Raw genomic sequence first — 26,394 nt, forward strand, 5'->3', positions numbered from 1 at the left:
GCGGATTTTCTGTTCACCAATTCCGCTTCACAAATTCCAAAGTGTGAATTTGTGAACGGAAACCCATTCACTACACTATACATTTTAGTAAGTGGAATTTCTGTCTTCAATTTCAAAACGGAATTGCAGGCGGAAATTCCGTAGTGTGAACCTAGCCTCACTCTTCTGAATTTCGGAATTCCGCCTCAAATTAAAGGGGTACTCCACTGAAAAACATTTTCCCATAAAATGGCTGAATCCCTGTAGTCTATTTCCATTCCCTTAAACCTGTAGAGAAGAAATCCTGCATTCTTGTCCTGTACTATTCCACTATACAGTCTGCCAGTATTCTATTCCTCCATCCAGTATTTGGGGCATGCCTAGTCTTTTAAAGGGGAACTCATGTGGAAAACTTTTTTTTTTTTTTTTTAAATCAACTGGTGCCAGAAAGTAAAACAGATTTGTAAATTACTTCTATAAAAAAATCTTAATCCTTCCAGTACTTATCAGCTGCTGTATACTACACAGGAAGTTCTTTTCTTTTTGAATTTCTTTTCTGTCACGACCACAGAGCTCTCTGCTGACACCCCTGTCCATGTCAGGAACTGTCCAGAGCAGGAGCAAATCCCCATAGAAAATCTATCCTGCTCTGGACAGTTCCTGACACAGACAGAGGTGTCAGCAGAGAGCACTGTGGTCAGACAGAAAGGAAATTCAAAAAGAAAAGAACTTCCCGTGTATTATACAGCAGCTGATAAGTACTGGAAAGATTAGGATTTTTTAATAGAAGTAATTGACAAATCTGTTTAACTTTCTGGCACCAGTTGGTTTAAAAGAAAATGTTTTCCAGAGTAGTACCCCTTTAAAGCCCATAGACTTCTATGGGATTCCGCACTCCCATTCACACTTCTGAATTTCCGCTTGCGGAAATTCAGAAGTGTGAATGGGAGTGCGGAATCCCATAGAAGTCTAAGGGGTTTAATTTGAGGCGGAATCCTGCAAGCGGAAATTCTACCATGTGGATAGACTCTGAGCATAACATAATAGAAGCAGCAAGATCCCCCCAGCAGAACAGAGTGTTTCAGGAAAGAAGTGTGGTCATTTGGTAGGAGGCTGTTCCCTAATGTGATCACAGAGCTGCCCGTGTCATGATCTGATGGAAATCAAATGGACTGAAAACTGTGGTATACTACAGTCACAGAACCAGAAATGGGGCAAAAATGAGCCGACCGGAGTCATTATCTGACTTATACAACTGAATGGGATGCGGGTCGAGTACAGCTGGGATACGGGAGCGCCCGGTTTTTACATGTCCCAGCCGGATCCGGTCACCCTACTGAAGAATCGTGGTGTGAATGCACCCGAAGGGTGGGTTCACATCACGTTTTCTCCCATACGGGAGAGCATACGGCAGGGGGGAGCTAAAACCTCGCGCTCCCGTATGCTTTCGTATGCGCTCCCGTATGTCATTCATTTCAATGAGCCGGCCGGAGTGAAACGTTCGGTCCAGTCGGCTCATTTTTGCGCCGTATTCGCTTTTTCCCCGGACCTAAAACTGTGGTCAACCACGGTTTTAGGTCCGGTTGTAAAAGCGCATACGGCGCAAAAATTAGCCGACCGGACCAAACGTTTCACTCCGGCCGGCTCATTGAAATGAATAAAATACGGGAGCGCATACGAAAGCATACGGGAGCGCGAGGTTTTGGCTCCCCCCTGCCGTATGCGCTCCTGTATGGGAGAAAACGTGATGTGAACACACCCTAAGAGTTACCAGGAGGAAGGAGCAGGGTCCCCAGCAGCACAGAGGATTTCAGAAGATAAGTGAATGATTTGCCAGTGAGGCTTCAGGGAATGTCCCTGTCTGACCTTAGAAAACTTCTACTTTTTGTCACTCTCCATAAATCCCCGGGTTGATGTAATGAGGATGACGGCGATATTCCCACAAGTGCGGAGAATGATGGATTAAACGTGCAGAGAGATATGGCAGACACCAGATAAATCTGTAACTCAATCCCCATGTGAGCAGCAGGAGCAGAGACCAGAGCAGACATTTATCTGAACCTTCACTGAGCACATTTCCATTTCTCCAAAACCAGGTTCAAGGGGCTTATATGTTGTTTCTCACTGATGAGAATCAGTGGTGTACGGAAACTTGTTTTCAGTGCAATGGCATTTAAAGGGGTTCTCCACCATTAAGTGATTTAGTACGTTTAGTACGTACCTGGCAGACAGTAATGGACATGCTTAGGAAGGATCTGCGCTTGTCTTGGGGCTAAATGGCTATGTTGTGAGATTACCCTAACACTGTGGCTAGATTTTTGTGAACTGGTATTTCCTGTCTGAGTTTTCCTTTTTTGACTACAAATCCCAGAATTCAATTTTCCTCCCTCCCACACATCAGCCACCCCACCCATTGAAACATAAATGAGCTGCATCCATTCAAAAGACCTGTGGTTTTCAATCAGGGTGCCTACAGCTGTTGCATTAGTTGCAGATTGATCTCTCTCCCACCAAGCGATCGCTCCACCCATTGAGGCAGACAGGCTCCCTGTCATCAGCTGACTAGTGAGTCAGGTCTCGGCCGCATTGCAACCTGGGAAAAATCTGAGACAACAGTCATTTTGTAATGCTGGTAAAAATAAAAATCACATAAGAATTGTAAGAAAAACATCACACACAGGTACAGACACTATATTATGGACTACACTAACTTTACAGCCCCTGTAGCATTGTCAAATAAAAAAAAAATCCTGGAATTCCCCCTTTTAAGGAGAGGCAATGCTCCATGGGAAAAAGTAAATGAGCTGTCTAACCAACCAGCACCCTGTCCTGTACCAATGAGCAGATATAACCCACATACAGCTGTCTACAGGTTGTGGACTGTGGTTTGGCTGATATAATAATATACCTAATAAACATCAAAAAACAAAATCCCATAGAATGGCTGAATCCCTGTAGTCTTTTTCCATTCCCTTAAACCTGTAGAGAAGAAATCCTGCATTCCTGTCCTGTACTATTCCACTATACAGTCTGCCAGTATTCTATTCCACCATCCAGTATTTGGGGCATGCCTAGTCTTTTAAAGGGGTACTCCAGTGGAAAACATTTTTTTTTTTAAATCAACTGGTGGCAGAAAGTTAAACAGATCTGTAAATTACTTCTATTAAAAAATCTTAATCTTTCCAGTACTTATTAGCTGCTGAATACTATAGAGGAAATTATTTTCTTTTGGAACACAGAGCTCTCTGCTGAAATCACAAGCGCAGTGCTCTCTGCTGACATCTCTGTCCATTTTAGGAACCGTCCAGTGCAGCATATGTTTTCTATGGGGATTTTCTCCTACTCTGGACAGCTCTTAAAATGGACAGAGATGTCAGCAGAGAGCACTGTGCTCGTGATGTCAGCAGAGAGCTCTGTGTTCCAAAAAGAAAAGTATTTCCTCTGTAGTATTCAGCAGCTAATAAGTACTGGAAGGATTTAGATTTTTTTTTTATATAGAAGTAATTTACAAATCTGTTTAACTTTCTGGCACCAGTTGACTTAAAAAAATTAATAAATAAAAAAAAAGTTTAAAGGGGTACTCTGGAGGATAAAAAATGTTTTTAAATTAACTGGCGCCAGAAAGTTATACAGATTTGTAAATTAATTCTATGTAAAAATCTTAATCTTTCCAGTATTTGTATGGCAGGAGCAAATCCCTAGAGAGAACCTATCCTGCTCTGGACAGTTCCTGACACAGACAGAGGTGTCAGCAGAGAGGACTGAGGTCAGACTGGAAAGAACTACACAACTTCCTCTGGAGCAAACAGTAGCTGATATGATAAGTACTGGAAGGATTAACATTTTTAAATAGAAGTAATATATATATATATATATATCTGACACCAGTTGGTTTTTTAAAACTCAGGAGTACCCCTTAAGGCATACAGGGATGTTTATGTATATTGGAGCATCATGTATTCACCGTTAAAGAACACGTGGAAGGAGTATTAAGCAATCTATGTTTAAAACATCTGGTGTCCTAAAAACTATTACGCCTATAGTGTAATTAAAATCACAGGGGGGTACACACTTAAAATATAACTTTTAATCAGACACATGCTAAAAGCATAGGCCCCACAACAAAATTGAGCCAGTACGGTAATTGGACACCAGATCTGTGATATGCAATACAGACCGCATAAAGACAGGGTGCGTCTGTATTGAGAGATAGGGTCGGGAAGAGCAGGGTCAAAAAAATGGACAAACACCCTAAAAATCCCTGTCGGGGAGATGTGGTGAAGTCTACCCCTGCTCCCACAGGGACTGTCGGAGCACTCGCCCTAGAAAGGGCGACCCCTGCCCCGATCTACCCCTTGGACTACGCCCTAGAATTCCCTAGCAGTATAAAATAGCCCTTGTTCTGGTGCACCCGACGCATTTCAACCACATCGGTGGGTTCTTCAGGGGTTAACCAGGCAAAATACAGTACAAGGATAAATATTACCAATAATTAAACTAATTACAAAAACAGAAAATTGTAAATAGTAGGGAAAAACAGAACCATGAGCGCACATGTAGCTTGAGCACCTATGCGGTTTATGCAATGTTGGTGCTACAACTTATGCTTCTATTAGCCTGGTGGCAATGTTGCCATCAGGTGGCTACTCACGGTTACCAACGCTGCCGCAGTGGCGGTATCCCTAGGTGCACTGCCACAAGCCAGGACACTATTTTATACTGCTAGGGAATTCTAGGGCGTAGTCCAAGGGGTAGGGCGAGTGCTCCGACAGTCCCTGTGGGAGCAGGGGTAGACTTCACCACATCTCCCCGACAGGGATTTGTAGGGTGTTTGTCCATTTTTTTGACCCTGCTCTTCCCGACCCTATCCCTCAATACAGACGCACCCTGTCTTTATGCGGTCTGTATTGCATATCACAGATCTGGTGTCCAATTACCGTACTGGCTCAATTTTGTTGTGGGGCCTATGCTTTTAGCACGTGTCTGATTAAAAGTTATATTTTAAGTGTGTTTAAGTGTATTTTAAGTGATTTCATTTTTCTCTCTGGTACTGTCTTACATCCCTTAGTGGACGAACTGTGAATCTATAGTGTAATCAGCAAATTTTGTCCCTTTCTCTTTGTATTGATGATTTTTTTTCTTTTTTTTTTTTAAAGCAGCGTTAGATTTAAAGTTATGTTTTATGAGTTTCCTATCAGAGGTCTTATTTTGTAAATGTATTTTAGTTTCCTACAATTGTTATTTTGTTTCTCAATACACAGTATGGTAAAATATAGGGGGCCTTTGCAAAAGGACAATTTGCCCCAGAAAGTATGAGCCCTCGGTTTAAATCCTTCAAAATTATGACTCATGGAAAATGTGAATTAAACCGTATGGGTAAAACAGGCTCTTATATTACTTATTTTTAGAGAATTATTGCTGTTTGACGTTACCTTGTTTTTAACCAGGATTCTTACATAACTGGGCTGAACATCGACATCTACAAGAGACGTGTCCAGGTGTCTGTAAAAAAGCAGTCCAATATTATACATAAGATCTACCATATAAAAGATGCAAAAAAAATATATATATATGCAACAGGACATCCAGTCTATTACATGACACTTTACAGTACAGCTGTGCATGCCTCTGAGAAGTTTCTGATGGAACAAAAAAAGGGCAAAAAACAAAACATACTCCATCATGACATAGGTTCTATTTGCCCATAGATATAACAATGCATTACAGCTACATGTTCTTTCTTAGTTTTTGTTAGACCTCATTCACATACACTGTATTGTATAACTGTATGTTTGTGCAAAGTTTCAATGCCATAAAAAAAGACAAAAACAAGCCGTTTAGTAATTGTCATTTTTATTTAAAAATATTTTACAAATGAAACAATATGAGCTGTACTTTAAGTACATTATACACAAAGTAAACATACCTGTAGATCCCCAGGTCCAAGATGAACTGATGATTCTCCTCATCATCAACCAAAGAGAAATCCAACCTGTATATAAGACAATCACAAAATATTGTAATAAGGGAGAACAATTGTAATCGCTTAATACATCGACATCTAATAAAATGCATAGTACAACAATAGTATAATCAAAGATACATCTATTACTAGGTGCATGAAAAACTACTATAATACTGCTCCTATGTACAAGAATATAACTGCTATAATACTGCTCCTATATACAAGAATATAACTACTATAATACTTCTCTTATATACAAGAATATAACTACTATAATACTGCTCCTATATACAAGAATATAACTACTATAATACTTCTCTTATATACAAGAATATAACTACTATAATACTGCTCCTATATACAAGAATATAACTACTATAATACTTCTCTTATATACAAGAATATAACTACTATAATACTGCTCCTATATACAAGAATATAATTACTATAATACTGCCTCCTATATACAAGAATATAACTACTATAATGCTGCTCCTATATACAAGAATATACGGTAACTACTATAATACTGCCCCCTATATATAAGAATATAACTACCGTACTATAATACTGCTCCTATGTACAAGAATATAACTACTATAATACTGCTCCTATATACAAGAATATAACTACTATAATACTGCTCCTATATACAAGAATATAACTACTATAATACTGCTCCTATATACAAGAATATAACTACGATAATACTGCCTCCTATATACAAGAATATAACTACTATAATACTGCTCCTATATACAAAAATATAACTACTATAATACTGCCTCCTATATACAAGAATATAACTACTATAATACTGCCCCCTATATACAAGAATATAACTACTATAATACTGCTCCTATATACAAGAATATAAATACTATAATACTGCTCCTATATACAAGAATATAACTACTATAATACTGCTCCTATATACAAGAATATAACTACTATAATACTGTCTCCTATATACAGGAATATAACTACTATAATACTGCTCCTATATATAAGAATATAACTACTATAATACTGCCTCCTATTTACAAGAATATAACTACTATAATACTGCTCCTCTATACAAGAATATAACTACTATAATACGGCTCTTATATACAAGAATATAACTACTATAATACTGTCTCCTATATGCAAGAATATAACTACTATAATACTGCTCCTATATACAAGAATATAACTACTATAATACTGCTCCTATATACAAGAATATAACTACTATAATACTGTCTCCTATATGCAAGAATATAACTACTATAATACTGCTCCTATATACAAGAATATAACTACTATAATACTGCTCCTATATACAGGAATATAACTACTATAATACTGCTCCTATATACAGGAATATAACTACTATAATACTGCCTCCTATATACAAGAATATAACTACTATAATACTGCCTCCTATATACAAGACTATAACTACTATAATACTGCCTCCTATATACAAGACTATAACTACTATAATACTGCCTCCTAGCTGAGAGGTTGTGTCTGTGTAGCTCTCCTGATGTCTGGAGAAAGCCCAGGGAGGGGCCACCCTGGGTGGGGAAGCTCCCCAAGCAAGGCCCAGGCTTCTCGGCCTATTCTGGGAATTAATCCCCAGACACCACAAACCATGGATGAAAATCCTAAAGTTTCTATGGATGTAAGAAATGTTCAGAATGTTGTCAGTTCTGGTGCAGTAAGAAGCACAGATGAAAAGAAAGTCTTGGAAGCTAAGAAGGAATCAAGTCAGGTAATGGCTGCAGGTACAATCCACCCCTCCTGCAGTCAGACAGAGGAGAACATCCCTGGAGAAGCAGACCATGCAGGAGAATCTGCAGCAGCCTGTCCTGATACGGTCTGACCGCACACGATACGGGAGCGGGAGCAGCGCAAAAGTTACAAGCACGCCAGAGGGGACCAGAGGGAGTACACCAGGAAGGCTTCAGGGGGCCACAAGTGCGGTCACTGGGAAGAACCAGGGGCCTAGTCCCCAGTCTGGAGATTGTGACCCTGCAGCAGTGACCACAGCAACACCGAGACAGATACCACCTCAGAAGCAGAGTCCTGTGAGTACCCCACCAGCACGGCCCCCCAATACTCAGCGGGCGCCTGAACTGTGTTTGGCCGAGCAGATCCCAGCTCTGGTAAAGAGACTTGAGACTTTAAAAAAGACAAAGTTACAGCTGCAGAAACAAATTGAATGTATTTACAAGCTAAAGGCAGCAAACCCCAATAACCAGGCTGTACATGACAAGAAGCTGAGCTCCCTCGCTGTGCAGCTCGCTGACACTGTGCAGGACATGGAGGACGTATTGGAGCGGATGGGACCAGTCGCTGAAACCTTCAGGAATCAGCAAAGATTTGAGGGATATAAGGAGAGACCAGCAACAAAGTCATCTACATCTACTGCTGAACCCAAGTCTACAACCTGTCCAGATGACATCCAGCAGTCCTGTGCAAGACAAGAGGACATCCAGCAGTCCTGTGCAAGACCACTCCTCAGACCAGCCAGCTTCCCTTTTGAAAAAGGGGATTTGTACAGACAAGCAGAAGCAAGCGTCCAGCAACATCAGAGACCTGCAGAGACTCCTCCGGAGGTACCACAAGTCCCAGCAGTCAGCACGGTGAAGCAGGACTATGGACTCCTACCAGAAGGTAACTCTGTAACCGTTGTGCAGTCACCACAAGCCCCTGGGGGCAGTAGAGAGCAGCAGGACTGTGGACTCTTACCTGAAGGCAGCAATGCAGCAGAGAGTTCACAGGACATGGCTCTGCAAGGCTTGCTGGGCTCTGTAGTGCAGGATCATACTGCCAGTGACTGCACTGATATGACTGTATGTGATATTACTGATAATGTGTCTGCAGAGGGGGGTGCTTCACAGTCTGTGTGGGATCTGGGGTCATCTCTGGGGTCAGGTCCACCATTAGTTCAGCCTTCAGAGGCTTGTGACCCCCAGAGTATAGAGGTTGATGGTGGGGAGGGGGCTGTACAGTCTGATGCACAACACTTCCCCCCTTTAGTCACACAAGTGTCAGACCCCCCTAGTACGGCTGGTCAGCAGCCACCACAGCGCCCCCAAGTACAGCAGGAGGGTAGAAGTAGTGGCGCCTCCTCTGGTAATGCCTGGAGTCGTGGGTCACCATTCATGTCTAATGTAAACTACACGGGTCAGGCTTTCAAGAGGAGGAACGTGGTCAGGTTCAGACATAGAGGGGCCAAGGAGGAGCTGCCTGACAGGAGGTTTGTGGTCCGTGAACTTCTGTGCCACCAAATGGGCTTCCTGCCATCTAACATCCTGGCAGTGATAAACCTTCCTGACAGGCAGGGCTATGACGTCAGCTTCAAACTCATGTCTGACCTGGACCGCTTCTGGGCCCATGTCACCCGGGTGAGAGATGCTGATGGCTGGAATAAGTTCAGCTTTGTCCCCATCTCCAGACCAGACACAGCGAATGTCACCATTATATTCTGGAACGAGTCTGTCCCCCCCCAGGATATTGTTGTGTGGTTAAAAAGGCACTGTGACCTAATGTCAGACCTGACTAAGACCAGGGATGAGGACGGCATATGGACGGGAGGGTGGAAGGTCCTGGTGAAGTTACGGCAGATAAACAACATAACCCAACATCTGCCCAATTCATTTTTCATTGGTCGGGAAAAAGGGGTTTGTTTCTATGCAGGTCAGCCCAGAAAATGTTTCAAGTGTGGGAAGACCGGTCATATCGCGAGTGTGTGCACCCTAGTGAAGTGTAATTTATGTGGGGAGATCGGCCATGTCAGCGCCACCTGCCAGAACATCCGCTGCAACCTCTGTGGTAAGACCGGTCACTCCCACAGGGACTGTCCTGACGCCTGGCATAACATCTGTAAGGACTTCCCTGATGAGGACCTGCTGGAGGGGGCAGAGGACCTGGAGGGGGAGACATTGGTGTCAGGGTCAGCAGTGACACAACCCGAGCCTCAGCATAACACTAGGGGTGACAATATGGGTGACACTGTAGGTGACACTAGGGGTGACAATATGGGTGACAATATTGGTGACACAGTGCCCGACCAGTCCCAGCCAGGAGCCACTGAGGGGAACAGGGAGGTCACTGAGCAGGTTGTGGCCATGTCTTCTTCTGCCCCAGCATCAATAAATCCGCAGAAGAGACGGAAAAAAGACAAAACCAGCCGCAAGCCTGAGGAGGGATGGACCACTGTCCAAAAGCCCTCCAAAAAGAAAGTAGACCCCGGGTCAGGTGTAATGACCATCACAAATAGGTACAGTGTGTTGTCAGAGTCAGACGCTGAGGAAGAGATGGAGAGGGAGCTAAAGAGAGTGATAGAGGAATTTAATGAGGACCAAGAGGGTGATCCCCCCACAAAAAGGAGACCCCCACGGGATAAACGTCTGTCCGAATCGGACATGGAAACAGGTGGTCAGCAGGAGGGCTCGGACTCAGATCTGTGATGATGGGGGTGACATCTCTGCTTCTTCTGCTTTCTTTTGTTATGATGGCCGACTTTACCCTTAAAGTGTTCTCCAGTAATGTGAACAGTGTCAGAGTGAGGAGGACCAGACACGTCGTATATGACCATCTAAAGTCTATTGATGCTGACATCTTCTTCTTACAGGAGACACGTTTAAATACTCAAGGACTGTTACGTGAAGCAGAGCGTGAATGGCGGTCTGGTCCATCCTTTTGGTCACTGGCTGTGGAACCAAGTGCCGGGGTCTCTATTCTGTTTACCACCAATGATGTAACTGTACATAGGCTGACAGAGGTATTGATGGGAAGGTGCCTAATGCTAGAAGTTACTATTCGGGGTAGAAGGCTCCGCCTCATTAATATCTATGGTTCACAGACAGTGACTGAAAGGGTTAACCTTTATAATGAAGTGAAGCCATATCTCTTCACGTCTGTCCCTGTCATCTTGGCCGGAGATTTTAATGCCTCCAGAACAACTAGTGACAGAACATCTAAAAGACCTCTAACACGAGACTCCAAGGTCTTAAACCAAATCATTCTACAGGCCGGATTGTCAGATGTGTTTGTGCAGGGTGGTCGGAAGGCAAAGTATACCTATTTTTGTGGTGGAAGAAGCAGTAGGATAGATTTGGCTCTGGTTAGTCCTACAGAGACCATTGGTGAGAAGAATGAGAAGATCGTCCCTTATTCTGACCATCTGGCCTTATATTTCTGTTTGGGTGTCACACAGGGTCCTGAGACAGGTAGAGGGTTGTGGAGACTGAATTCCAGTCTATTAGAGGATCCTTCTGTGCAGAGACAGGTTCACTCTCTTATACAGGGTCAACTAGAGAGGGTGGACTTCTATGATGATATGGCCGCCTGGTGGGAGGATGTCAAGGATGAGATCAGAACCCTCTTAAAGAGACTGTCAGTTATAAAGGGGAAGAGTAAGTATGGCCAGTATCTCAAGCTGCGGAAAGAATTGGAGTCACTGTATTCGGCGGGTGGGGACCAACAAAGGATAGACCGGCTGAAATCTGAGATAAGGCAGTATCAGTACAGCAGGTATACCTCCCTGGTTCTTGAACGGGATTATGGGTCCTTAGGGTCTCCTGATCCCTTTGAGAATTGCCGGGAGCGGGTGGCAAATAAATCTGTCACCGGTCTCACTGACTCCCAGGGTGTTTTGCAGGAATCTCGGGAGGGTATCCTGGGGGTGGTGAGATCGTACTATGCTGACTTGTTTCAGAGGAAGGTTTTGGATGGAGACAAGATGACCCAATTCTTGGAGACAACTCCGCTCCCTGATACTAATGATTTGGACTTTTCTCCTTTGACAGCAGAATTGACGGTGGCAGAGGTCAAAGAGGCCATTGATAAGTTACATGTGAAGAAGGCACCAGGTCCAGATGGGATAACAGCAGAATTCTATAAGACATTCAGAGACCTCTTGGCTCCAATCCTCGTGGATGTTTACACAAATTGTCTAGAAAGTCACCTGATGCCTCCATCCATGAGAGTGTCCTCGCTGATTCTGCTGTCTAAAGGTAAAGAGCCGAGTGACATCAAGAACTGGAGGCCAATTGCCCTCTTGAATGTCGACAGGAAGATTCTGGCAAAAATCCTGTTTTCTAGGTTAGTTTGTCTGTCCCCGGCACTGTTGGCAGGCTGTCAGTATGGCACAGTAAAAGGGCGGAACATCTCTGGGGCAGTGATCTCCATAAGGGAGATGTTTGAGAGATGTAAAGCCCTGAGGTGTGGGAGATATGTTGTCAGTCTTGACCAGGCTAAAGCCTTTGACAGAGTAGATCATGAGTATCTATGGGCCACTTTGTCAAAGTACGGTATTCCGGGACAATTCATCGATTGGCTGAAGACTTTGTATTGTGAGGCCGAGAGCTTTCCTCTGATCAATGGTTGGCAGGGTGACACGTTCAGGGTTGAGGCGGGGGTGAGACAAGGTTGCCCACTGAGCCCGCTGCTGTATGTATTTGCCTTAGACCCGTTTCTGAGGTCACTGCAGGAGTGTGGTTTTCAGGGGGTGCCGGTCCCCCACTGCCTGCCCCTGAGTGTTGTTGCCTACGCGGATGATGTGACTGTAGTGATATCTGAGCCTCGTGAGGTGGAGATGTTGTCTGCGGCCATCAGAAGTTACTCGGAGGCCTCAGGGTCTCTGGTCAACCTTGAGAAGAGTCAAGCTCTCTGGGTATCAGATACTGATCCAGATTTTGATCTGCCCCAATTTGTGAGAGCCTCCTCCTATATTAAAATCCTAGGGGTCAAATTCGGGAGGGACGATAACGCCAAACTAAATTGGGAAGAGAAGTTGGAAGCCGGAAATGCAAAGGTTCAGCGCTGGAAGAACTGGAGGCTGACCTATAGAGAAAGGGTTAAAATGTTGAAGACTTACCTGGTCCCCGTCTTCTTATATGTCTCTGTTGTTTTTCCTTTGCCAGAATCTTTCTCCGCTCGGCTCTTTAGCCTGTTCTTCCAAATGTTCTGGGGGAACAGGTTGAATCTGATAAAAAGAGGGGTCACCTACCTACAGAGGAGAGAGGGTGGGTTGGATATGCTGAATCCAAGGGTGTTCTTTGACTCCATGTTTCTAAAAGTTAATTTTGGTTGCATGGACACAAACAACAGCTCCCTGTGGGCGAATAGTATCAGGGACTGGATATTGCCTTTTGCAGAGTCTTGGGTGCGAGGCGGCAGTCTCAAGAGGGGGAGATGGACGCGTGACTACCTCCCCCCGTACCTGGAATACGGGCTCAGATGTCTGAAGAGATGGCGCATTGAGAAGTCCTATATAGAGAGTAAGCCAAGGAAGGATCTATACGTAAGGGTTTGTAGGGCTTTCTTCTGCTCTCCGCTTGCCTTGAGGGACTGTGTGACCAGCACTTTACAGGAAAGTCTTAAGTTCCTCAATGGGAAACGACTCCCCGCAAAATTCTTTGACATAGCTTGGCTGTCGCTCCATGGGAGGCTCTTTGTCAGGGGTAACCTGAAATATCTAAGTGTCTCAGATAGGAACTGTCCTCTGGGTTGTCAGCAGGAGGAGACCATGGAGCATTTCATATCTGACTGCAGGGCCGGGAGGAGGATATGGGAAGAAGTGTCCAGTAAGCTGAACATCCCATTACTGCAGAACCTGACGTATCCTGACATCATATATGCTGTACCATCCAGTAACAGGACTGTAGACAGAGAGACAATGTACATAATTATAACAATCATTAAATATTACCATTGGCACATGAGAACTAGAGTGTCCATACACAATGAGCCATTCCATCACAACACAGCAGTAAGACAGATCATGTCCGAGCTCCAGTGGGTAAAGTCATTAGAGATACGGAGGAACCAAAATAATGGGAAATTATGGAGGAATGTCTCTTTGGTTTAACACGGATGATGTCATGTTATTTTATTAAATTTTTTGTGTTTTTCCTTTTCCAGCAAATGTGGACTTTCTAAGTTTAATATTACTCTGTACATACTCTAGTTGAGTAGTCATTGTGTGTACAATGCTTGTTATTTTTGTTTTGCATTGTAAGAAATTATGTTAATTGTAATTTTGTTTGTTTGCACAATAAAAATTGCCTCCTATATACAAGAATATAACTAATATAATACTGCCTCCTATATACAAGAATATAACTACTATAATACTGCTCCTATATACAAGAATATAACTACAATAATACTGCTCCTATATACAAGAATATAACTACTATAATACTGCCTGTATGGGCAGAATTAATCTGGTAATACAATTTTAGACACTTACTATAGGTAATGATGAAGGAAATATTTGCACTGTATGAGATTGGATTTATCAGTCCTATAAATAACGTCTATTAATTTGCGCTGTACATTCTGCACTGAATGGTGACATACGAATCTGCCAAATGTTCTTTTCTGTCTGCACGGAGACGTGACTTCACATGAAGCGGCAGGGACTCCTCTCTTATCTCACATCAGTGTTTACAGTGAATGATAATTCCCCGGTTGCCTGGTACTAGGATTCAGCTATAATTAACGGGGGGAAACTCGGCAAAGCAAGAGCTGCCACCGCGCTATTTTACGGATCTGTCAAACGTGTTTCTGTATGGAAGACTGTGGATCTGGCTCTGAGCACAACAGGCGGTTATTAAAGCTCAGCACTAACTCTATTCAGTCGGTGCTTTCGCTTCGTGACTTACTTGGGTTCATTAACATTCAGAGCGCGTCCATCCTCGGTGATCAGCTTCCGCCCCGGTTTTACTTTCTTTTTGTCTTCACTGAAGCAAAAAAAGACAAACAACAAAAAACAACGTAAAATTAAAGGATAATAAAAAATATACCGTATGTATATTCTCTGTCATTTTCTATTCCTATGGGACCATTTTTCCCAGTGTTTCCCAACCACGGTGCCTCCAGCTGTTGCAAAACTACAACTCCCAGCATGACCGGACAGCCAACGGCTGTCCGGGCATGCTGGGAGTTGTAGTTTTGCAACAGCTGGAGGTTACCTAATTAGAAAACACTGACTTAGAGGGACTTGACTGTGTGATTACATAATAGCTCATACAGTACACTGCAATACTAAGGTAATGTATTGCAGTGTACTGTGAAATTACTGAACCTCTGCTGTCCGGGCATGCTGGGAGTTGTAGTTTTGCAACAGCTGGAGGTTACCTAATTGGAAAACACTGACTTAGAGGGACTTGACTGTGTGATTACATAATAGCTCATACAGTACACTGCAATACTAAGGTATTGTATTGCAGTGTACTGTGAAATTACTGAACCTCTGCTGTCCGGGCATGCTGGGAGTTGTAGTTTTGCAACAGCTGGAGGTTACCTAATTGGAAAACACTGAATTAGAGGGACTTGACTGTGTGATTACATAATAGCTCATACAGTACACTGCAATACTAAGGTAATGTATTGCAGTGTACTGTGAAATTACTGAACCTCTGCTGTCCGGGCATGCTGGGAGTTGTGGTTTTGCAACAGCTGGAGGCACACTGGTTGGGAAACACTGACCTAGGGTGATTTTACTGTGTGATAACTCAATAGCTTGTTCAGTAAACTGCAATACTAAGGTAATGTATTGCAGTGTACTAGGAAATTACTGAACACCTGCTGTCCGGATATGCTGGGAGTTGAAGTTTTTGCAACAGATGGAGGCACCCTGGTTGGGAAACACTGACCTAGGGGGACTCTACTGTGTGATCACTTAATAGCTTGTACAGTACAGGTTGTAGCTGTGACATCAAGTCACATTCTCTAAATGTAGTCTGCCCCATCCCTGCAACCCCTCCCCTTCTGTCTGCTCAGGATGAGACCGGTAATGTAAAGGTGGGGCTCATATTACTGCTCATTAGATTAATAAAACAGCAGTGAACCTGTTCTGCTGTTCTATCTAATGATTCATAATGAGCAGTAATATGAGTTCCCCCACTTCACATCATTGGTCTCCTCATGAGCAGACAGGAGGGGATGGGGGAGCAGGGACAAAGCAGATTGCATTCAGGAGTGTCACATGACATCACAGCTACAAGCCAGATAGCAGAGCTCATATGAAAGTGTGCACCACGGCTAATAACATTATATCAGTAAGTTGCTTTATTTAAAATTTTGATACATTATACAGGTTGTTTAATCTGCTGGACAAACCCTTTAACTTTCTGGCCAAAGTTAATTAAAAAAAAAAAATTTTCCCCCTCCAGAATACCCCTTTAAGACGCTTAAGCTATACTGGATTGTTAAAGGGGTATTCCAGAAAAAAAACTTTTTTTATATATATCAACTGGCTCCAGAAAGTTAAACAGATTTGTAAATTACTTCTATTAAAAAATCTTAATCCTTTCAGTACTTATGAGCTTCTGAAGTAAAGGTTGTCCTTTTCTGTCTAAATCCTCTCTGATGACACGTGTCTCGGGAAACGCCCAGTTTAGAAGAAAACCTCCATAGCAAACCTCTTCTAAACTGGGCATTTCCCGAGACAGGTGTCATTAGAGAGCATTTAGACAGAAAAGAACAACTCAACTTCAGAAGCTCATAAGTACTGAAAGGATTAAGATTTTTTAATAGAAGTAATTTACAAATCTGTTTAACTTTCTGGAGCCAGTTGATATATATAAAAAAGTTTTTTCCTGGAATACCCCTTTAAGTAGACACTTGTGTTGCTTTACATGGCTATTTACATAGCAGAACGCTTCTTGGCCGCACTCAGATAAAACAATTTATAAAAACTGTATAAAATTACTAATTAAAAATTAAACTTGCTAATGTATTTCAGGCCACAATTACTCTTGCTATAAATAAGAGCCATTGCGGCTTTAAATGTGTTAGAGAGTTTAATTTTGAATTACCGTAGTTATTTTATGCTTCTACAAGTTTTATAAGGAAAAAAAGGATTTCCAGAGTACTGGAAGAGGTATTCTTCTTCTGCATAAATATCCCTGCAGAGCGGCCGTTGTGGTTATAGCTGGGATTATATTTTTATCAATAAAGGGGTCCTCCACTGGACGGTGTTCGGAACGTTTAGTTCCGAACGCTGTGTGCACGCTGCTGGGGTTTGCCACGCCCCCTTGTGACTTCAGACCACGCTCCCTTAATGCAAGTCTATGGGAGGGGGCTGGACGGAACTAAAATGTTCTGAACGCTGGCCAGTGGTTTACCACTTTAAAAGGAGTACTCTGGTGGGTGAAAAAAATATTTTTAAACAAACTGGTGCCAGAAAGTTTTACAGATTTGTAAATTAAAAAATCTTAATCCTTCCAGTACTTAGCTGCTGTATGCTCCAGAGCAAGATGTGTAGTTGTTTCAGTCTGACCACAGTGCTTTCTGCTGCCACCTCTGTCCATGTTAGGAACTGTCCAGAGCAGGAGCAAATCCCTGTTTCTGATATGGACAGAGGTGTCAGCAGAGAGCACTGTGGTCAGACAGAAAGGAACTGCCTCTGGAGCATACAGCAGCTGATAAGTACTGGAAGGGTTAAGATTTTTAAATAGAAGTAATTTACAAATCTTGACAAAAAAAACTGTCCTTCCTATGTGTAGGCTCCAGAAAAAAAAAAAAAGTTAAATAAATTAGGGGTTCAGAAGAACCAACAATTTAACAATGAACTAAAGGTGTGTGAAACACAGCAGTATGTGAAACCCAAGGAGTAAAACCAACTACAATGTATGGTTAAGAATATTTTATTAAAGGGGTACTCCGGTGGAAAACTTTTTTTTTTTTTTTTTTTTTAAATCAACTGGTGCCAGAAATTTAAACTTGTAAATTACTTCTATTAAAAAATCTTTATCGTTCCAGTACTTTTTAGGGGCTGTATACTACTGAGCATATGCTTTTCGTTTTGGATTTTTCTTCTGTCACGACCTAAGTGTTCTCTGCTGACCTCTGCTGTCCATTTTAGGAACTGTCCAGAGCAGCATACAGTATGTTTGCTATGGGGATTTTCTCCTGCTCTGGACAGTTCCGAAAATGGACAGCAGAGGTCAGCAGAGAGCACTGTGTTCATGACATCAGAGAAATCCAAAAAGAAAAGCATTTCCTCTGTAGTATACAGCCGCTAATAAGAACTGGAAGGATTAAAATTCTTTAATAGAAGTAATTTACAAGTTAAAATTTCTGGCACCAGTTTATTTAAAAAAAAAAGTTTTCCACCGGAGTACTCCTTTAAATAATTTATAGGGTATGCATACAAAATCTATCAATAAAAATACATAGAAATAAATGTTTATTTTATAAAATGTGAATATATTAATTTATTGCTCGCATTTTCCCATTTGCTTTTCAACTGGTCCTTTTGGTCGAATAAACTTTGGTCGAATTAATGGAGGAACAGGAACCACAGGACAAAGGTACGTTTCCCAAAACCCTTCTTCCAAAATCCAAGAATTTCCCACAATTAGCACAATTTCCAGAAATCGATTTATTTATTAAATTGGTCTCACAAGAGTTCAACAAAATCCCTGAAACTAGAGCAAAGCCAGGCATTACGTGAAATACAGTCCTTAAAGGGGTTGTGCGCTGCCCTAATTTTCGGAGCTCCGCTCACAGCGTCCGGAAGTTCATTACTCCGAACGCTGTGTGCGGGCTTCCATGTTCGTGGCCGCCGGGCGTGACGTCACGCCCAGCCCCTCGCCCGCCCCCTTGTGACGTCTCGCCCGCCCCCTCTACCAAAGTCTATGGGAAGGGGGCGTGACAGCGGTCGCACCCCCTACCCATAGACTTTCGTTGAGGGGGCGGGCAAGACGTCACGAGGGGCCAGGCGAGACGCTCGGTGGCTGCGAACACGGAAGCCCGCACACAGCGTTCAGAGTAATGAACTTCCGGACGCTGTGAGCGGAGCTCCGAAAGTCAGGGCAGCGCACAACCCCTTTAAAAGACACTATTGTGAAGCCATCAGATAAGGGTGACAACGTAGTATTGTGGCCCCTTAAAGGGGTAGTCCAGTGGTGAAAAACATATCCCCTATCCTAAGGATAGGGGATGAAATTGAGATCGCGGGGGATAGGATAGGGGATAAGATGTCTGACCGCGGGGGTCCCGCCGCTGGGGACCCCCACAATCTTTCATTCGGCACCCACCTCTTTGAGCTGCACGCGCCGCTGCCAGCTCACAAACTGTCAGGTGCCAACCACGGACGCGGAGTAGCATGATGTCACGACTCCGCCCCCGTGTGACGCTCCCTCCCATAGACTTGCATAGCGAGGGCGATGTCACACGGGGGCGGAGTCGTGACGTCACAATACTCCGGCCCCGTGGTCGGCACCCGGCAGTTTGTGAGCTGGCAGCTCAAAGAGGTGGGTGCCGAAGGAAAGATTGCGGTGGTCCCCAGCGGCGGGACCCCTGCGGTGAGACACCTTATCCGCTATCCTTTGGATAGGGGATAAGATGTGTTAGGGCCGTAGGAACTCTTTAAAGAAGCCCTCTGCCTGCAGCTCCAAGGTACTGCAATGGGGGCGGCTTGTACTCCCTCATATGCCAATCTGTTCTTGGGGCTGTCGGAGAGGGACATTTTAATTTTGGATCTTATCCCTGGCATAGAGAAGATACAATATTGGTGGATCACAATGACTTAAATATAAAAACATCAAGCATAGGGGCCCTAAATACTGAATTCTGGAATGTGAAAATCTCAAGGGATAACAATGGTTTTTTATCTACAGATCTGTTCCGCAAAAGCACCTCTGCAAATACAATACTCCATGCAAGATCTGGACATCCGCGCCGTCTAGTCAACAATATTCCAACAGGACAATACCTAAGAGCCCGGCGCATATGCTCAAATAACTCAGATTTTGAAAAACAAGCACAGGACTTGAAGGTACGATTTCAAGAAAGGGGATACGGAGAGAGATGCCTAGGAAAGGCATATGAGAGAGCCAAACAAAGTAATCGTAAACGGGGCCAAGCGGAGAACCCCGCGAAACAGGACCGTCATTCCACAAGCTCGGCCGAGCTCTACCTCCTTCCTCTTCCCGACCTTGACCCTGTATTCCATGTTACTCCTGGAATAAAGCAACCTATTCTTTGGCATGAAACCGTGTGAGTGCGTAATATGTTTTTTCGCTCTTTTTGCATTTTGTATCTCTGCATGTTCCATATAAGCGTACCCCTGACACCATTGCCGCACCACCCGCCCAGTTGCACCAGCCTAGCGTCTAACGGGACCGTTAGACTACTCTGCAGTGCCAGCTCTCTATCTATTTGCGTTTTCAGCATTATATCATTTATTACTCTTTATTATTTTTATTTCATTTTCCCTCTCTTGCATCTATATTACCATGTCAAGTCCGTTTTCTTATTACAACTCTCTTTTTCCTCCTGTCCGTTTTACTGCATATAACATAATCGTCAGCATTTTTCTGTATCATTGTGGCCTCTGGTGTTCAGCGATGCGCACATGCACAATTGAACATATGGCGGCCATTTTCCTTTAGCCTTAAAGGGGTACTCCGGTGAAAACCTTTTTTCTTTTAAATCAACTGGTGGCAGAAAGTTAAACATATTTGTAAATTACTTCTATTAAAAAATCTTAATCCTTCCAGTACTTATTAGCTGCTGAATGCTACAGAGGAAATTCCTTTCTTTTTGGAACGCTGATGACATCACGAACACAGTGCTCTCTGCTTACATCTCTGTCCATTTTAGCAACCATGCAGAGCAGATGTATGCTAAGGGCAGCATGGTGGCTCCGTGGTTAGCACTGCTGCCTTGCAGTGCTGGGGACTTGGGTTCAAATCCCACTAAGGACAACAATAAATAAAGCATTATTATTATTATTATTATTATTATAACGTCAGCAGAGAGAACTGTGCTCGGGATGTCATCAGACAGCATTCCAAAAAGAAAATAATTTCCTCTGTAGTATTCAGCAGCTAATAAGTACAGGAAGGATTAAGCTTTTTTAATAGAAGTAATTTACAAATAAGTTTAACTTTCTGCCACCAGTTGATTTAAAAGAAAAAAGGTTTTCACCGGAGTACCCCTTTAATAAAGAGCAGGATGGCTGACTAGCAGCGGTTCTCGCGCCTATGCGATCAGTGGCGTCTGAGGTCACGTCCGGCCTCTGTTCCGGTCTCTGCTTCATCTTATCCCATGGATCAGGTGTGTTCTCTGTTCTCCTATTAGTGCACGTATTATATAAAAATAGTTAGTTTTTGATATTATGCTGAGAAGCAATCAGATCATTATACAAGATTGTAGATGTGCACCATGTCTGTTTTTCTACCCGAATTCACACTGTGTTTTCTATCCCCTCTTTTTTTTGTTTGAACATGTTATCTGCACTCTTCCCCACCCCCTCAGCCCAACCCTATATAAGTAGTAATTAGCTACACATGGGTCATTTCTTTCCTAGCAGCCTCCCAGTATGACTGGGAGAGCATGGTAAGTGAGCCATTACACCTTGTTCACACTGGTGTGGTGCTGTGCGGTGTCCGTTGCTGCCGTGGCGCCGTGTCTGCGGGGAGGTGCGACCCATAGACTGGTTTGAGTGGCATTGGGGCCGCTCTGCCGGTGGGTCGTTCCCCCCTGTGGGCATTGGTGTCGCGGCGGTCGTGGTCGCCGCTCGGTGCTGCGCCATTTTATGCTATGGACGTTAGGGACCCACTCTAAATAGGTGGCCTTGACGTGGCGAGTGGGCTTGTACTTTTTGATCAAAAATGTATAGTAACAACCTGTTAGTTTTTGATATTATGCTGAGAAGCAATCAGATCATTATACAAGATTGTAGATGTGCACCATGTCTGTTTTTCTACCCGAATTCACATTATATAAAAATACTATATTCATGCCAGTCCACACAACTCCTGGATAAATTTGCTCCTGGTGAAACGCGTCGGTGTTACGGTGTGGGGCAGGGGTGAGTCCTGTCTCCTTTGCACGAGCTGACTATCTGTATACTGGCTGCTATTTTCACTGTTATTGCTGCTATTTGCACAGTCACTTATTCTCCTGTTGCTGCTATTTTCATGGCACTTTTTGGCATTTGCACTATCTTTTGTTTTTGCTATTTTATGTATGTATCACATGAGTGTATCTTATTTATGGATTGATTTAGCACAATTTCTTTGCTTTATTTGCATAGTAATTGCCCCTCTAGAGCACCAGCACTTTATACAGCAGGGTCAGGCCTCTACACTATATTTATGTAATATCTATTTACTTACCTGTTCTCCTATTCATACAGGACTTCTCACCCCAGTACCCCTCTTCTTTAAATCAATATATAAAAAAATGTTTAAATAAAGATTTATTTATATGTATTTTTATTGAGTCATTTTGTATGCATACCCTATAAATTATTTAATAAAATATTCTTAACCATACGTTGTAATTTACAAATCTGTATAACCTTCTGCCACCAGTTGATTGGAAAACATGTTTTTACCTCCAGAGTACCCCTTTAAAGGGGTACTCCCGTGGAAAACTTTTTTTTTCTTTTTAAATCAACTGGTGCCAGAAAGTTAAACAGATTTGTAAATCACTAATATTAAAAAAAATCTTAATCCTTCCAGTACTTTTTAGGGGCTGTATACTAAAGAGAAATCCAAAAAAGAAATGCATTTCCTCTGATGTCATGACCACAGTGCTCTCTGCTGACCTCTGCTGTCCATTTTAGGAACTGCCCAGAGCAGGAAAAAAATCCCCATAGCAAACATATGCTGCTCTGGACAGTTCCTAAAATGGACAGCAGAGGTCAGCAGCGAGCACTGGGGTCATGACATCAGAGGAAATGCATTTCTTTATTTTGATTTCTCTTTAGTATACAGCCCCTAAAAAGTACTGGAAGGATTAAGATTTTTTAATAGAAGTGATTTACAAATCTGTTTAACTTTCTGGCACCAGTTGATTTAAAAAAAAAAATTTCTACGGGAGTACCCCTTTAATGTGATCCTCAGTCCTTACAATTTGAAGAGCTGTAGAGAAGTTACCCTTTGACTCTCTTGCTTAGGCACACTGGTTGTGAACACCCGTAGAGGGGAGGGGCCAAAGTTATTGTTCACGCCCACCTTTCAGAGGTTGTGTAGTCATGCCTCGGTGGAAAGATTTGTAGTTTTCCCAAGATAAAATACTATTCCCCTTCCACAAAATTAAAATAAAAAACATGAAATGTTTCACTTGTAGGATATTTATAAAGAAGAAAATGCAAAAAAAAAAGTAATAATTTACAGCTTTTTGTGAAAATACCCGCAAGCGTAAAAGCAAAAACGAAAAAATCCAAGGCTGACAATGTAAGACAGAGCAGCGCTCACGGCAGTGACACACAGCACAGCAGGGCTTGCTTTACTGCCGGCTATGAAGTGTCTGTATTAATGTAACATGCTGCTCCCTGGGGACACAAGACAAAGAACAGTCATAGCTTATGTGGTATCAAATGAAGGCAACCATCTTTTTATAGTGGAATGCCATGGGCAGAAACAAAAGTCATTGTATGGGTTTTGAATTTTTAAAGGGGTACGCCCCTGGAAAATATTTTTTTTTTTTAAATCAACTGGTGCCAGAAAGTTAAAACAGATTTGTAAATTACTTCTATTAAAAAAATCTTAATCCTTCCTGTACTTATTAGCTGCTGTATGCTCCACAGGAAGATCTTTTCTTTTTGGATTTCTTTCTGTCTGACCACAGTGCTCTCTGCTGACACCTCTGTCCATTTTAGGAACTGTCCAGAGTAGGAGCAAATCCCCATTGCAAACCTATCCTGGTCTGGACAGTTCCTAAAATGGACAGATGTGTCAGCAGAGAGCACTGTGGTCAGACAGAAAGGAAATCCTGTGGAGAATACAACAGCTGATAAGTACAGGAAGGATTAAGATTTTTTAATAGAAGTAATTTACAAATCTGTTTAACTTTCTGGCACCAGCTGATTAAAAAAAAAATTCCCAGGGGAGTACCCCTTTAAGGGCATGTATTCTTAAAGGATAGGGGTTAAGATGTCTGATCGCAGGGGGCTGGCTGCTGGGGACCCCTGCAATCTCAGTTGCGGCACCCTAGACATCCGATGCACAGAGTGAACTTCGCTCCATGCCGTATGACTGGTGGTGCAGGGCAGAGGCTCGTGACGTCACAGCCTTAGAGAGATAAGTAACCACCATACTTGTCAACAGTTCTCAAACTATTGGTTCAATCTTAGGAACCAGGTTGCAAAAAGTGTTCTTCGGCCAAGTCCCTGGGGCCACAAAGGTCCTAAATTAGTGTTTTCAAATGCTGGCAAGTATGGTAACCACTGGACACCAGGTATGAAAGACTAACCCTTTAACTGCTCTACACCACCTTGGGATTTCGACATATACCCTTTATCTGCCTTAGGGTGCGTTCACACTGCGGAATCCATTTGGCGGCGTCAGCTGCCGAAATACTTTGGCGGTAGGACTGCGCGGCACTGCGCTGTCACGATTGACGGCTATACAGGGATTGTGGATCTCCGCGCAAAGAATGAACATGTTCATTCTAGCGCGGAACAATTGTCCGCCGCTGAAATTTCTAGTGAGAACGGGTTTCGTGGAAGACATACGCAGTGTGAACGTACCCTTAAACCACAAGGAAGACTTGCATTAACCCCGTCTCTGCCCAAGACCACTAAGGTTTTTTACATTAACCTTTCCACTGCCCTAGACCACTTAGAATTTGGACATTAACAATTTCTGTCCTAGATAACCATGGATACTGGCATCATCCCCTTCCATAATGTAGAGTACAAAAGATGCTGACCTTAACCCCTTAGCTTCCTTAGACAATCACGGTTGGAGTCATTATCCTGTATTTTACCCTAGGCCACCAGTAATACTAATTAACCCCTTCTCTGGTGCAGAACCCCAGAGATAAAATATATTAACCCCTTCATTGCTTTAGATCAGTTGCAGACCTTAAAGGGGTACTCCGCTGCCCAGCGTTTGGAACAAACTGTTCCGAACGCTGGAGTCGGGAGTTTGTGATTTAATAGCCCCGCCCCCTCATGCCAACAGGCCCCACCCCCTCAATGTAATTCTATGGGAGGGGACGTGACAGCCGTGCATTGAGGGGGCGAGGCTATGACATCTCAAGCTTCCGGTGCCGGCTCCAGCATTCGGAACAATTTGTTCCAAACGCTGAGCAGCGGAGTACCCCTTTAATTCTTCTTTGTCCTAGACATAGAAAACACTGCCCAGGTCCCTGTGGGAAAAATCCGCTTCATTCACGCTATGGTACAGATTGCCACTAAGGATAAAGGAATACGCTTTTGGAATGCATCCTGAAATCCTTGTGAAATTTTATCTTGTCGATAAGGCCTCAGAGTCGTGAGACTATGAAATCTCAGAGGACGCTGCATTTAAAGGGGTACTCCGATGGATTATTATTATTTTTTTATATCAACTGGTGCCAGAAAGTTAAACAGATTTGTAAATTACTACTATTAAAAAATCTTAATCCTTCCGGTACTTATTAGCTGCTGAATACTACAGAGGAAACTCTTTTCTTTTTGGAACACAGTGCTCTCTGCTGACATCACGAGCACAGTGCTCTCTGCTGACATCTCTGTCCATTTTAGGAACTGTCCAGAGCAGCATATGTTTTCTATGGGGATTTCCTCCTACTCTGGACAGTTCCTAAAATGGACAGAGATGTCAGCAGAGAGCGCTGTGCTCGTGATGTCAGCAGAAAGCTCTGTGTTCCAAAAAGAAAAGAATTTCCTCTGTAGTGTTCAGCAGCTAATAACTACTGGAAGGATTAAGATTTTTTAATAGAAGTAATTTACAAATCTGTTTAACTTTCTGACACCGGTTGATTTAAAAAAAAAAAAAAAGTGTCTGTCAGTGCATGTTGGGAGTTGTAGTTCAGAAAAAATAGCTGCAGGCTAAAGACTACTGCACTATAAGGAGCAGTGCAGGGGTTATAGAGACTTCAGCTTGTACCATAGGTGAATAATATTGCTTCTGATATATGAGGTGTTTTTTTTTCAATCTTTTCTAGACACAAGGACGGTCAGGGTCATTTTAACTCCAATTTCGCAATTTCCCCAATCTCATAAAGTCAACCATTGTATAATTTGACACTTCTACACCTTGATTTTGACACCTTTTGGCAGCTATTACCCTGTTAAAATCCCTCTCCATACCACTTAACACAGTAAACACATTTACCTAGTGTGACATCGGCCTTGATTCTCTTGTGTAAACTCTGTTGTGCTTGAGTCTCATTGTTCATAGAAAGGTAAAGGACACTGTATTGTATGTACAGTGGTCCCTCAAGTTACAATATTAATTGGTTCCAGGACGACCATTGTATGTTGAAACCATTGTATGTTGAGACCAGAACTCTATGGAAACCTGGTAATTGGTTCTGAAGCCCCAAAATGTCATCCAAAAATAGGAAAAAGTGAGGATTAAAGAAAAATAAGTAGATAACTAATATAGATAAAGCAAATCCTTATATATAAAAGTAATAAAGATCTGCTGGGAGCTGTAATCACTGTCTATGACAGTGTTTCCCAACCAGGGTGCCTC

The 26,394-nt window shown here is 42.8% G+C and overlaps 1 protein-coding gene across 3 annotated transcripts in view; it reads right to left on the reverse strand.

Moving 5' to 3' along the window:
* The window catches only part of DNAAF11 (dynein axonemal assembly factor 11), a 152,089-nt gene that overhangs the window by 94,654 nt on the left and 31,041 nt on the right, over window positions 1–26,394 (reverse strand). For all 3 annotated transcript variants that reach the window (XM_056522786.1, XM_056522785.1, XM_056522787.1), the window contains exons 7-9: window positions 14,611–14,688; window positions 5,906–5,971; window positions 5,412–5,481 (exon numbers count right to left, since the gene is read on the reverse strand). In XM_056522786.1, the coding sequence (XP_056378761.1) occupies window positions 5,412–5,481; window positions 5,906–5,971; window positions 14,611–14,688 (214 nt within the window). The remainder of the gene's footprint in view (window positions 1–5,411; window positions 5,482–5,905; window positions 5,972–14,610; window positions 14,689–26,394) is intronic.

This window comes from Hyla sarda, chromosome 5, assembly GCF_029499605.1.
Source record: "Hyla sarda isolate aHylSar1 chromosome 5, aHylSar1.hap1, whole genome shotgun sequence".
NCBI lineage: Eukaryota > Metazoa > Chordata > Amphibia > Anura > Hylidae > Hyla > Hyla sarda.